At 23.9% G+C, this 13,432-nt stretch overlaps 2 protein-coding genes and 1 long non-coding RNA gene across 6 annotated transcripts; 2 read left to right on the top strand and 1 right to left on the bottom strand.

The window, feature by feature from the left end:
- Nucleotides 1-2,158: 2,158 nt before the first annotated feature.
- Nucleotides 2,159-3,418, bottom strand: LOC112602116 (28S ribosomal protein S18a, mitochondrial). Its single transcript, XM_025350050.1, has 4 exons — nucleotides 3,157-3,418; nucleotides 2,943-3,076; nucleotides 2,756-2,879; nucleotides 2,159-2,375 (listed from the first exon to the last, which is right to left on the bottom strand). The coding sequence occupies exons 1-4, from the start codon at nucleotides 3,266-3,268 to the stop codon at nucleotides 2,197-2,199; spliced, it is 549 nt and encodes a 182-aa protein (XP_025205835.1). The 5' UTR covers nucleotides 3,269-3,418; the 3' UTR covers nucleotides 2,159-2,196.
- A 427-nt stretch (nucleotides 3,419-3,845) lies between these two features.
- On the top strand, nucleotides 3,846-6,986 carry LOC112602117 (small nuclear ribonucleoprotein Sm D1-like). The gene is made up of 4 exons (XM_025350052.1): nucleotides 3,846-4,067; nucleotides 5,442-5,518; nucleotides 6,527-6,730; nucleotides 6,817-6,986. The coding sequence occupies exons 1-4, from the start codon at nucleotides 4,054-4,056 to the stop codon at nucleotides 6,918-6,920; spliced, it is 399 nt and encodes a 132-aa protein (XP_025205837.1). The 5' UTR covers nucleotides 3,846-4,053; the 3' UTR covers nucleotides 6,921-6,986.
- Nucleotides 6,987-9,993: 3,007 nt separating this feature from the next.
- On the top strand, nucleotides 9,994-11,611 carry LOC112602124. 4 transcript variants are annotated; one of them, XR_003115087.1, is made up of 4 exons: nucleotides 9,994-10,223; nucleotides 10,644-10,754; nucleotides 10,957-11,168; nucleotides 11,245-11,611. It is a non-coding gene; the product is annotated as an uncharacterized LOC112602124 (long non-coding RNA). The 4 variants fall into 4 exon arrangements; XR_003115085.1 differs by having other exon boundaries at nucleotides 9,995-10,223; nucleotides 10,641-10,754; XR_003115088.1 differs by lacking the exon at nucleotides 9,994-10,223 and adding an exon at nucleotides 10,265-10,580.
- The last annotated feature ends 1,821 nt before the right edge of the window (nucleotides 11,612-13,432 follow it).

Raw genomic sequence — 13,432 nt, 5'->3', positions numbered from 1 at the left:
TAGCTCGTAAACAATAATATACTATCATTTAAGGGTCAAAATCAAACTACAAAATAAATGTTATTATTGACTATTGTAATAAAAAATATATGTGAATGTGTGTGATACCATTCAGTTAATTTCAATACTTTCTCATGAAACGCAATAATTGATGTACCAAGATTTTTTTTAAATAAAATTATTTTTATGATTTGAACCCTAAATTAGTAATAATGTCATCATTTCAAGTATATTACAGGTATATCAGGGTAGTCAATCTACATAAATTGTCATAATTTATAACTGGATATTTTTATCATACATTAAACTATGTTTATAAACTTAAATTCATTAATAATATGACATACAAAAGAGTAAAACATTTATTAACTTTCCTAAACTTGAGACTTGTGTACGTTATTCATAAGAATATGTTTGATGTTTGAACACTAGCTTACATCATTTTCGTTAGTTCTATATATTATTAAAAAAAAGAAAAAACTGTAGTAATAGATAATGGAATTATATTTTTTAAATAACCAAATAAATAAATAAATAACAGTTACGCAGAAACTTTTTTTTACAATGGAGAGTGACAAAAATATAATCATCACAAGTCACATAATGTTTTTAAGTGTTACATAATATATAAATATAATTTTCTTTATTTTGTATCACCTTGCAATTATTTTTTTTTTTAATTTATATAAATCAATCATATATTTATAATATGTAAAATTGACAAATTATTTTGTACATTTTCATGATAAAAATTGTATCAACAACCAATATAACTGAAATACCACAAATTTTTTCTGTGGAGACAGCATAAATATAAGGCAGTATAAATATTTATACCTACTTCAGAAGATTGTAAGATTCAAAAATTTGTTAACGTTTTAACTTTTTTATTTTATGACAAAAAAAAATATCAAAGTGATCTTCAATCACTTTTTATAGCAAAAGAAAGTGAAGAACTAGTAAAAAGATTTTTTTTTATTATTATTATTATTATTAATGTAGTATAATATGGTATATGGTGGTTTAGTGTAAACATTTTTGGTGGAGTAACCATTGTGTATTTAGTATTTTATCAGCAACATAAATAAATTTCTATAAAAATAGAAAACAAAAACATATTGCTGGAAGCTTAGAATATTATATTACTGTTTTTACTAATTCATTTAATTTGAACATGTAATTATTTCCTGGATTGTTGACAAATGCGGTAGCACTTTTTCAAAATGGTAGAGAATCATAGAAAAATTTAAAAAACTATACTACAGAATTACAACTTAATTGTTTTACTGGTACTAAAAACACTTACTTAACCATGCAATTTGTTTTGTTTAATTCCAAAGTCAAAATATGCTTGTATAATAAAACTTTGTTACAAAGCAAAATGAGTAACCGACAAAATTATTGATTAGTAATAAGTAATAACAAAATTCTTCAATAATAGTCCACACTAAGCTTGTATATTTTATAATTTATCAAAACAATACCGTTTTCATGTTAAAAGTGTTTAATAAAGACATTTGAATGTAAATATTAATAATTATTTAGATTTAAGACAATAATTGATTAAATATTAGCTGAGAAATTTTGTAAAAATGAATTTTAGTTTAAAAAATAATTGCATTACAACCAGCCAACGATTCTTTTTACCTTCAGAGGTAAAATTATTAAGCTAACGCCACAATTATTACTCCATAAATATATTTAAACCAATTTAATTAATTAGGTATAATATGATTCAAAATATTTGAATTTTTAAAAACCAATATATTATAAGTAAAAATTAACATAAAAAATGTATAATTATTTGAAATGAGTAAATAATTAAGTAAATAGAAATTAGAAACTATCAATATATCTAAAAAGAAAAAATGTATAATTTTGTATAATGAACACTAACGTTAATAACCGGTAAGTTATATAAACAATCAAATAACTATTCTTTCCTCTCATTAAATTCACAATAACTAAAATTAATTTATAAATTCTCGAACAGACATATCAGTATTCTCAGGCTTCAACTCAATTTAATAATGAAAATATTTAAGTTTTAAGTTTTAGTTGTTTTTAGTTGCAATATCATGGTTAAATGCTAAAATTAATACAGTATAATATTTATATAAATGTTTTATTTTAATAATAAAAAAATTACAGAATACCTACTATTAAATTCTAATATTGTTGATTATTACAAATTAATTAATTGTTTAGTTTTCTTAATTTCATGTAGTCAAGTACAATATTTTCTTTGATTTTTTTGAAATGACTCTCATAAATTTTAATGGTGGATTCATCAAAGTATGTATTGTATTTTTTCCATAACTTTCTTTTAGTGGAATCCTTTCTACTATTTTCTGGAGCTAAGTTACACATTAAACCTACAAACATTTTAAACAATAAATAAACATTAGGAATTATATAGTATATTATTAAAACTAAAATTAATATTATATATATATATATATATATATATATATATAAATTTATTATGTACTTTGCATAATAAGTATTTCATAATTTCTAGGTTAATTTGTGTAGATCAAACAAAAATAAAACGTATAACATTTGTAATATAAAGCAGTATTGTAAAAGAGATTTTAATAAGATGCATTTTAAAATTTAAATTTATTTCCAAATCTAAATGAAGGCTACCATTTTTTAACTTTATTAAATTGTAGCAAATAGTTATAGCTATGCTTGATTTGGTATTTTTAAACAATTGAGGAATAGTTTAGAACATAACTAACTATTAGATTACCTGCTTTGTGTGCCATAGACACTAATTTAGACATTTTCTTCTGTTGGGTTTTACAGAGACCAGTAACTCGTTGAGGCATCATACAACCGTCAGGTCGTACAAATTGGCTAAGAATCAATACATCCTAAAACAAAATTAATAATCTAGGATTGATTTGAACTGATAAATTAAATGATTAATAGTATACCGTATGTTTGACATTCAAGCCCAGATTGCACAATGAACAGCATTCGCTGTTGTTTTGAATAACCTGATCTTTCCTAGGAGACGTCACAAAAGTTCCTTGGATAATCAACTTGCTACCAACCTTGTTGGCATGGACTATACGTTTCAACAAGAGCAACACATTAAAAACACAAACCTAACCGATGATACATTGGCCATAACACAATTGTACTTACTCTCTTTCAGTTTCATTGGCACCGTTACGTGCAAACCACTGCTAGGCATGAACAATTTTGAGGATACTTTGCTCGCGCCAAATAGAATGCCTGACAATGGCGTTTTGAACATTTTGACGCTTATGAAATTCACTTGAAACGGAAAACAGTTTTAAAACGAGGTAACTGAAACTAACTAATTTTTCACTCTTCACGGGAGTTTTGATGGAATATTAAAATGTACTTAAAACTTAAAAGTTAAAATGTCGTTTGACTCGAGTTGGATTTTACACTGATAATAGGGTGATAAAAATTGATACCAATGATCTCGGTGTGGAAAGAATTGAGAGCTGATAAAAAATGCGGTGGGAGTGATGAGATCTGTTAATGTGTTGTTCCTATGAACGTTGTTACTTAAAAATTTAATATTTGTTTGAAATGTTTGGTTATTCGAGATTTTCAACAAGAAAATTGCAAAACGTACTAATCATATCCGAGTCTTAAAACGAATTGGTACGTTTCGCTGGTACATCGTACGTCGTATAAGTTCGTAAACAATCGATTTTGAACCGATACGTATCGATACACTCAAATTTTGTCCTCGAAAATCTCGATAGTGATTCTTCGGCAGCCGGCGATTTCGTTGATAACGTCATGTATGTCCGTGTTCGTATATCAACTTTTGGGTTCTCACTTTCATAACGCTTCTGATTTACGAAAACAAATAATACAAGTCCACCGGCCGCTGCCCGACAAACAACGCTACAGCGTTGTACTCTACAAAGTGCATACTACATACTCCCCACGCCATACGTCTGCAACAATCCCCAGTTTTTGTGACTTGTTAATTTAAGTTTGTTTGATACCGTTCCTAATTGATATTAATTTTAGTCTACGAAAGTCTAGAACAAAACCATCATGAAGTTGGTCAAGTAAGTAGAATAATTTTGTATAGATAATCGGTGTATTTTTCTCTTTTTGTACTTAGTCAGTTTATTTATTGTTAATATGCTCAAATTGTTTAATTTTATGTTTAATATTTTGGTATTTTACATTATTAAATATGCCAAGTTCATAGTAATTAATGAATAAACAAACTGGTTAGCTAAGTAAAATTGCAAAACTTTATAATTTGAATAAAAAATTTTAGTTGCCTTCATATATTTGTTAAAGCGTAGATACTAAGACATTTAAAATTTTACTTAATATAAATCTCCAAGTATGTAACTGAATATTATTTTCACTGTTATTTTGATATATACTTAACCTATATACTTTGAATATTCATAACCTATATCTTAAAATAAGTAATTTGCATGAGTACCCCCTGCTATAGACAGATATTTCCAATTTTAGTCAAAAAAAACTGACTGTTGAAATATTTTTATATTGTTATAATTCTAGTTTATTAATTTATAATTCAATATTATACAACTATTTAATAAATATTCCATTGCTATTATTTAAGAAACATATCTCATAGTGGTTAATATATAACTATAACACTGCTAATACATGAACAAAATTATTTCGTTATTATCATCTGTATTTTATTTTATTATTCATAATCTTATGTTAAGGATTATTATTATTTTATATTTTTTTTTTCATGCCTTATTATTATCATTTAAATTTTTCTCCAAGTAGATATTATTTCTTCTTTTTTTTTATTAAGTATAATTAACTTTATACATTTATTTGTTATATAGGTAATTTTAGGTCTTTACACGAGTAATTTCGTGTGAGAAGCTTCACTAATTATTAAGCAGTAATCTCAAAAAGTACTTAAAATAATAAAAAAAATTTTACTTTTATAATTTTCAATCTGTATAAAAAAAATTTTTTTTAATGATATTGAAAAAATAATAACAGTGTTGTTAGGCTATGGCATAGAGAACATTGTCATATATATCATGAATAACTATGAGTGAAGCCGGAGTATTTTATTTTTATGTAAGTCCAAACATTCCAAACTTATATTCACATATAACGGTGAATATGTTAATAAAAAATAAGATTTTATAGATTAAACGAAACAGTTATGATTGGAGGTAAAAAGTTTATAAAAGTTACTAATCTTTATCAGTTCTTCAACTTATTTAGTAGATTATTATAAATTAAATAAATATATATTGAAAAAAATGTTGAAAACTGAAATATATGAGACTATGTTAGTTTAAAATACTATTGTCCGATTCATATAAAAAAACTATGCATGCACAAGATTAATGTTTGATTTGTAAACATAAAACATTTTATAAATAATTGTTTTTTCTTTTATATAATTATTTCATCCATATTTACAGGTTTTTAATGAAACTAAGTCATGAAACAGTGACATTAGAACTAAAAAATGGCACTAGTGTCCATGGAACCATTACAGGTAAATAATAAATAAATTAAAATCCAATAAAATTATGTTTTATATCTTATTTGATTGCTTTAGTTAGAAAAATTGAACTTATTTGCATTTATGCCTATATCAAAAGAAAATTCACCAGATAGCAACTAAAAATACATAGATTGCTGAACATCAATTTTCTGATTAACTGAATTTAAGTATAACTATATAAATACATATGGATGACTAAGTATGAGTATAATATAAATACATTTTAACCTGTAAATAAAGTCATTCTAAGGAAATATATTTTTGTCAATTTTAGACACAAAGTCATAGTTAAATGGTTTAATTAATACAGTAATGTATTATTAATGCTTTATTTTAATAATAAGAAGGAAATAAAACAATCAAGCTGAGTTTAACAGCCAGACAGGAAAGTTACAATTAAAAATTTATTGATGTTGAAATTCAAAAGTTAATTTATTTAAAAATTAAATTGAGCTAATTAATTTTTAATATAGTCATTTTATAAAATAAAAAAATATACTGTATAAAAGGATTTTTATCAGTCAAAAATTTCCTACTAGCATTATTAAGCCTACAACCCAATGTCATTCACATTATGCTTTACTAGAGTTTATTATATTGCTATAGAATTATTTATGAAATATATATTATGTATAATTTTTTATCTATTATTTATTGACATTGAAGTATAGTTCTTTTATTTTCTGTGATGTAAAATAAATTTATAAAGATAAATATTTAATAAATAATATATTAAATGTGTATAAAATTATTATAAATATATTTATAAAGACTTTAGAGCTGTTAAATTAATTAAGCCTCTGAGCATTATAAAATAAAAGTTTTCTACAAAATATTTAAAACTAAAATACTTTCATATTAATCTATTTTATTTTTATATATTTACAGTTGATTTAATTAGTATAAAACAAAGTGACTCTCATATTACCTAAATTTATCTTTGTACCTAACCTGTTACTTAGTATATTCCATAAACTATTTAAAAATTTAATATTTTAGGAGTTGATGTAGCCATGAACACTCATTTGAAAACGGTAAAAATGACAATGAAAAATAATCAGCCAGTACATTATGAAACACTTAGTGTTCGTGGTAACAATATACGGTACTTCATTTTACCAGATTCACTAACCCTAGAAACACTACTAATTGATGATACACCTAAATCAAGGGCTAATCATGGTGGGCGAGGTATTCGTGGAGGTTTGTTATATAATTTATTTTCAATAAATAGCCATTTAACTACATTACTAATTTATAAATGATTATTGGTTGTCTTGTTGTTTTAGGACCTGGAAGAGGTCGTGGACGTGGAGGTCCAAGAGGACGAGGAGGTCGTGGAGGACCTCGCGGAGGTGGAAGTCGTGGACGTGGTGGACCACCTCGACGTTAAAAATATAATTCATGTCAATATTACTATATTAGAAAATCTTTGGAATATATAATTTTATATATTTAAAAATTTTAATGCGTATTTAGTTGATTTTTGTCCATTTAAAACCATGTTCTACTTATATTTACTAGAAAATAAAATACCTTTTTCCAACTTGTGAGGATTTGATCTCACTTAGGTTTTTTATCCAATTAGGTCTATCATATGTTAATTGTACAATCCTAGTAATCGAATACATTTTCTGAAAACATTATTTAATTATCCTAAAAGTTTGCTTGAAAATAACTTTTTTACTTTTTTTGAAATTAAATTAACCCTTTAAAACTTAATATTTTAATTTTGAACAATACGAATTTCAGAATATTAATAATATTAAACTAAAAATTATCAATATAAAAATGTAAGTAAGTTGTTTTAAAATAAACTTAATGGTGAATTCAGATATTATATTATTTAAAAATGGTTGGTATAATATACCCTTAATCAAACAATTACTTATAAATAGGTGTATAATAAATATAAAAAAATAATGCAAATTTATAAAATTTGGAACAAAATTAAAATCCTAAGATTGTAATATTTGGTACATTATGTTACAATTAAATAAATACTTATTTAATAGTTGCTCATAACATTTAATTTTTAACTTTAAATGCATGTATAACTGTGCATCTATGTTTCTTTTAAACTTTGATTATCAATTAAAATTTCCATCATAGAAATTTTTCTTTAAATTTGATTGTTTTTAACTATCTTAGGAAACATGTTTTTAAATAATACTAACAGTAGTATAATTTTTTTTTTATCTTTGGCATTTAAATAATTAATCTCAGTAAAATGTGATCAGTCATTAAAGGAGTAGTAATAATCAACATTTTAATTATTATAATTATACCTTGAAAAGATTCTATGTACCTAAAAAGTAATAAATAAGATCTGCATGTTAATACATTTACATGTTTTTATTGGATAAACCAAAAAATTTCTAGATCAGTTACAAATTTAAATTATATACCTGTATAAATTTGAATGCAAACTTTATTTTACATATAACTGCATATTTCAATCTTTTTTTTTTTATTTATTCACATATTTCGAATATTAACAAAAAAAGTTACTTCTAAAAGGTCTATTAATAAATAAAATATAACAGTTATTTATACTTGTGAATAAAGGCAATGTTTAGTCTTTATTTGTAATTTTTTTATATTTAAAAACACATTCATTTAATAATTTATTTCATTTTTAAATGTTTAACAAAATAATGTTTATAATAACTATCTAAAAAAATTTAAATAAAAATATTTTTACGTATATTTATAAATTTAAAAAATAATAAGGGCATATTTTAGTGTATAAGTGCATGTATATTTCAGTAATTTTAGTGCATAAACTTAAAACTGCATAACCTAAAACTAATAAACATTGAAAATTATAATCATGAAAAATGTATTTATAATTTATTACCTTGGTAGTCTACTTTAAAACACTTTTCAAAAAATAAATTGTTTTATTATATAATATACATACTTTTATGGTACAAATAAAAATTTCGTCATTAATAATTACAGACATATTTGAATATTTCCCAAATTCAAACAATTAGTGGAATTTATAATTTAAATTAGATGTTATAAATAAATTATAATATATATTTCTGAACCAACTGAAGCTTATTTTTAGCCATGATTATTAAAATAACTAACAATAAAATGTAATTATGCTGTAATTAATATTTTGATAGTTCCTTTTAAATATCTATTCAGATAGTATACCTTAATTGTTTCTTTTATTTTCTATTATCATGGATCAGACATGCAACACATACATGCATTTTCATTTTTGAAAAATCTATTTATTTTTCGATACTTGATATTTCTGGTAAAATAATTTTTGTTTCCTATGTGCTTATTTTTTAATTTGCTAAGGACTTATAAAAAATACTGATTGAAAAATTTTTTCTCCCCAAACCTTGGATTTTTGTTGACCATAAACTTACATTTTATTAAGACTTGAATCTTTGATACAGTATTTAATGTTCTTTAATAAATTGTTTTTGTGAATATAGTTCTTGAAGATGGTGCAATTTTAAGCTACTATGATGTTTCTAATGTGGATCTTCTTTCTTTATTTTTGAATTGTAAACTTTAACTTTTTTCTTTTAAAGTATATCTTTTATTTTATATTAAAATTTGTATAGTATTAAGTTCTATATTGTATCATTTTTTTTTTATTTTCATTTACTAAAATTAATTATTAATTACTACTCATTTACTTATGTATTGATTTAATATAATCCATGACAATTATGAACAATTCTGAAATTTTGCCCTCCCAACAACTGAAATTCCTAACTGGTAATAAATGTTATATAATATTTATTACTATGAGATAATTATTGATTACCTTTTGTCTTACAATGTATTTGAATTAACGAAAAGATTATAAATTATTAAAATCTAGTTTTATAAGTATCGGGCAAATCTATTACCATAACGATAGTATTATGTGTGTTAAAATTTGCATAAGGTCATTAACATAACATTTATAATTTATTGGTTACTTTTAAAACTAAAACTTAAAGATTATTTATCTATTACTTAAACTCGAAAATCTCAAACTTATAAGAATCAAATAAACATCATCTCTATAATATATTAGAGCACAAAATATACATTATCAACACTAAAATGTTAATAAAAAACTCAATATTTATTTGATCTTCTTGAAACCAATACCAAAAGATTTGTCTCTTTCTTTTATTTAAAAATTAATTAACATCAGGTGCACTATGTTTTATCCACATTTTTTAATTTTTAAAAAACCATTTTGTATGGATAATAATACACAGGATATACATTTACAAAATAAAAATCTTAATAAAACTCTCAGTGTTCATTGGATAGTATTGAAACATAAACCAAAAGATTCGCCTTGTCATTGTGTTTAATTAGAAAAATTAACTTCAACTTCACTATGTCTTTTTCAGATTTTTTACAATTAAAATTCCATTATAATGCACGATATTACTCAGAATACACATTTATAAAAATAAAATCTTAATAACAAACTCATTAGTCATTGGATCATCTTGAAACCAAATCAAAAATTATTGTCATCAGTTTCTGAGATCTTAGTCTAGAAAAGTTCACTTTTAAATATCGTTTCACTGTTTTTTATAGGTAGTAATATATTAATATTATTTACCATGTTATCATTGTAGACGTAAGTCTTTTATCAACAATCACTGCAATAAATCGTTTAATTTTCGTCAGTTTGTCATGAAGAAAAAATACTATTTAGGTAGGTAGTTTAAAATTTTTATTCAATTTAGCATGACGACAACGATTATTGTGTTTATTGAGTTTTCCTTTGTACGCCAATAAATATCTTATCGTCATTTAGACATTATTTATATAAGGGATATGAAAAGTCAGTGGTTATTTTAGTTTCAATACTTTTGTTTTTACTTTGGTGTATACGAAGTTAAATTCGGGTAGTTGTCAAAGCTTTTCCAACGAATTCACTTTACCATATTGTATGCGTTATTCGGTGATACTGCGATTACTTTGATTTTTAATTTCATAAATGTTTGAATGCTCTTACTCGACCGCACAACAAATTTAGTCATTACCGGCCCCTAACCTTTATCATCAATATGTAATTCTATTTTAGTTTAAACAATTGCCTGTTAATAACAAATTATTTTTTATTTTTTAGCAGAAGCATCAAACGAATGTAATTCTTACGCATTTTAAACTGCTAATGTGTACATCGTTTTTCCAGTACACGCGATTTTGTTGATTTTAAAATGATTTTTACCCGAAATTTAAGGTAAGCCGATATTGTGTTCTTGTATTTATCCTATATGATATCTTGGTTATATAATGGATTAAGCCATTGTTGAAATCTATTACATTCCAATAGTCATAAAGTGTATGAAAAAAATTAGAATACTGTAATAATGTTATCAACAGATAAAAGTTCATGCTATAAATTCCAAGTTTGATATAAGCTAATCTGTTCTTATGTTTAGGTCAACTACAATATTGGATTCTATTGCAGGCGAATTTGGTAAACTTTATACTTCTACGAACTGGATGTGATATGCGTCAAACTTCATATGTGTGCCTGTTCAAGTTCAATAAAATCTTTATTGTGCGATTTATATTTTGTGACAGTGGAGAGCATTGAGGTGTTCATTGACCATTTCTGCCAATAATTTGATGTCAACAAAACTAGATATTTGTTAGTTGTATCCTAAGTATTCTTTGATAATAGCTAATACTTTTGTATAGCATTAAAACTTTTTTTTTTTTTTTAGGACCCTTTCCTTAACACATGAGGATGTCTGTTTATCATGAAATGGTGGAAAAACTATGGCCAAGACTATGTTTTGTACTACAATGTATATGATACGAAAAAACAGATTATTTATTATTAAAAACTAGTTTCATAAGTATTAGGCATTAGAATAATGTTAGTACCTAAATGTGTGTTAACATTTGCATAACATTAATTATAGAACATTCAATATTCATTGGTTCCTTTTGAAACCAAAACCAAAAGAATTGTTATTACTTCTTAAACACTAGAAAAGTCCATTTAATGTACAATTTGTTTTATTTTACAGTTCCAATAATCATTTTCTCTGTTAAATATACTAACAAAATTACATTTTCAACACTTAAATCTTAATAAAACACTCAATATTGATTGGATCTACTTGAAACCAATACCAAAAGATTTGTCTCTTCTTTTTATTTAAAAATTAATTAACATCAGGTGCTCAATGTTATTTCCATATTTTTTTATAATTAAAATACCATTTCAATGTTTGATTTTCCACAGAAAATACATTTTCAACACTAAATTCTTAATAATATTTTCAATATTTATTTGATCTTCTTGAAACCAATACCAAAAGATTTGTCTCTTCCTTTTATTTAAAATTAATTAACATCAGGTGCACAATATTTTCAGATATTTTAAATTAAACATTATAATAATATAATACAAAATATACATTTTCAACACTAATAATAAAACTTCAATATTTATTTGATCTTTTTGAAACCAATACCAAAGATTTGTCTCTTCTTTATATTTAAAAATTAATTCAAATTACTATGTTTTTATTTTTATAATTAAAAACTATTATAATGCATCATAATGCACAAAATATACATTTCAACACTAAAATGTTAATAAACTCAATATTTATTTGATCTTCTTGAAACCAATACCAAAGATTTGTCTCTTCCTTTTATTTAAAATTAATAACATCAGGTGCACAATAATTTACAGATATTTTTAGAATTAAAAACTATTATAATGCATCATAATGCACAAAATATACATTTTCAACACTAAAATGTTAATAAAAACTCAATATTTATTTGATCTTCTTGAAACCAATACCAAAGATTTGTCTCTTCCTTTTATAAAAATTAATTAACATCAGGTGCTCAATGTTATTTCCATATTTTTATAATTAAAATACCATTTCAATGTTTGATTTGCACAAAATACATTTTCAACACTAAATTCTTAATAGCATTTTCAATATTTGTTGGATCTTCTTGAAACCAATACCAAAGATTCGTCTCGTCTTTATATTTAAGAAAAGTTGAATTCAAGTGCACTATTTTTCAAGCTTTTTAGATTAAAACCATTTTAAACCATCATAGAGCCTCAAACCATTTCAACACTAAAATGTTAATAAAAAACTCAATATTTATTTGATCTTCTTGGAACTAAAATTAAAACATTGATCTCCTCTTTCATTATAAAGTGTATTTAACATCAAGTTCACTATGTATTTTCAAGATTTTCTTATATTTCAAAAACCATTTTAATGCATCATAGAGCACAAAATGTATACTTTCAATACTAAAATCTTTATAAAACACTCAATATTAGTTGGATTATCTTTAAACCAAAATCAAAGGCTTCATCGCGTCATTCTACATAAAGAAAACTGAACATCAAGTCCACTATGGTTTTCCAGATTTTGTCATAATTTAAAAACCATTTTTTATGTTTAAACATACTCAGTTTATATAGTTACAACTCTTAAAATCTAAATAAAATACTCAATATTCATTGGATCATTTTAAAACTTTAACCAACAGAATGTTGTTGTTCTTCTTACTTTAGATAACTTAGCATAGAGCTATTGGCGGAACTATACATTTTTATTGAATTTGGCCACTGGTTTTGATCAAGTCGTACGCGTATTTATAATTTGTTGGAGTTGGAGGTGAAGATTTCTTAATATTATTATTTTTATTTTTTAATATAGTTTGTCGCCTATTAGTATATACTTGTATAGTTGTGTTAAATATCTACAAATTTTTATTTAAAACTTAAAGTTATGAAGTATATTTATAAGTACTTACAGTTCAATATGTTTTTCTGTTTAAATACGAGACCCAAATTTCTGGTTTCCAACTTATTACCTATTTGTTGTTTTGTTTGTATAATATTTTTATAATTAAAAATTACTACAA

Source organism: Melanaphis sacchari, unplaced genomic scaffold, assembly GCF_002803265.2.
Source record: "Melanaphis sacchari strain LSU unplaced genomic scaffold, SCAv2.0 Contig82_pilon_pilon, whole genome shotgun sequence".
Lineage (NCBI taxonomy): Eukaryota > Metazoa > Arthropoda > Insecta > Hemiptera > Aphididae > Melanaphis > Melanaphis sacchari.
This window is presented reverse-complemented; position numbering and strand designations above follow the sequence as displayed.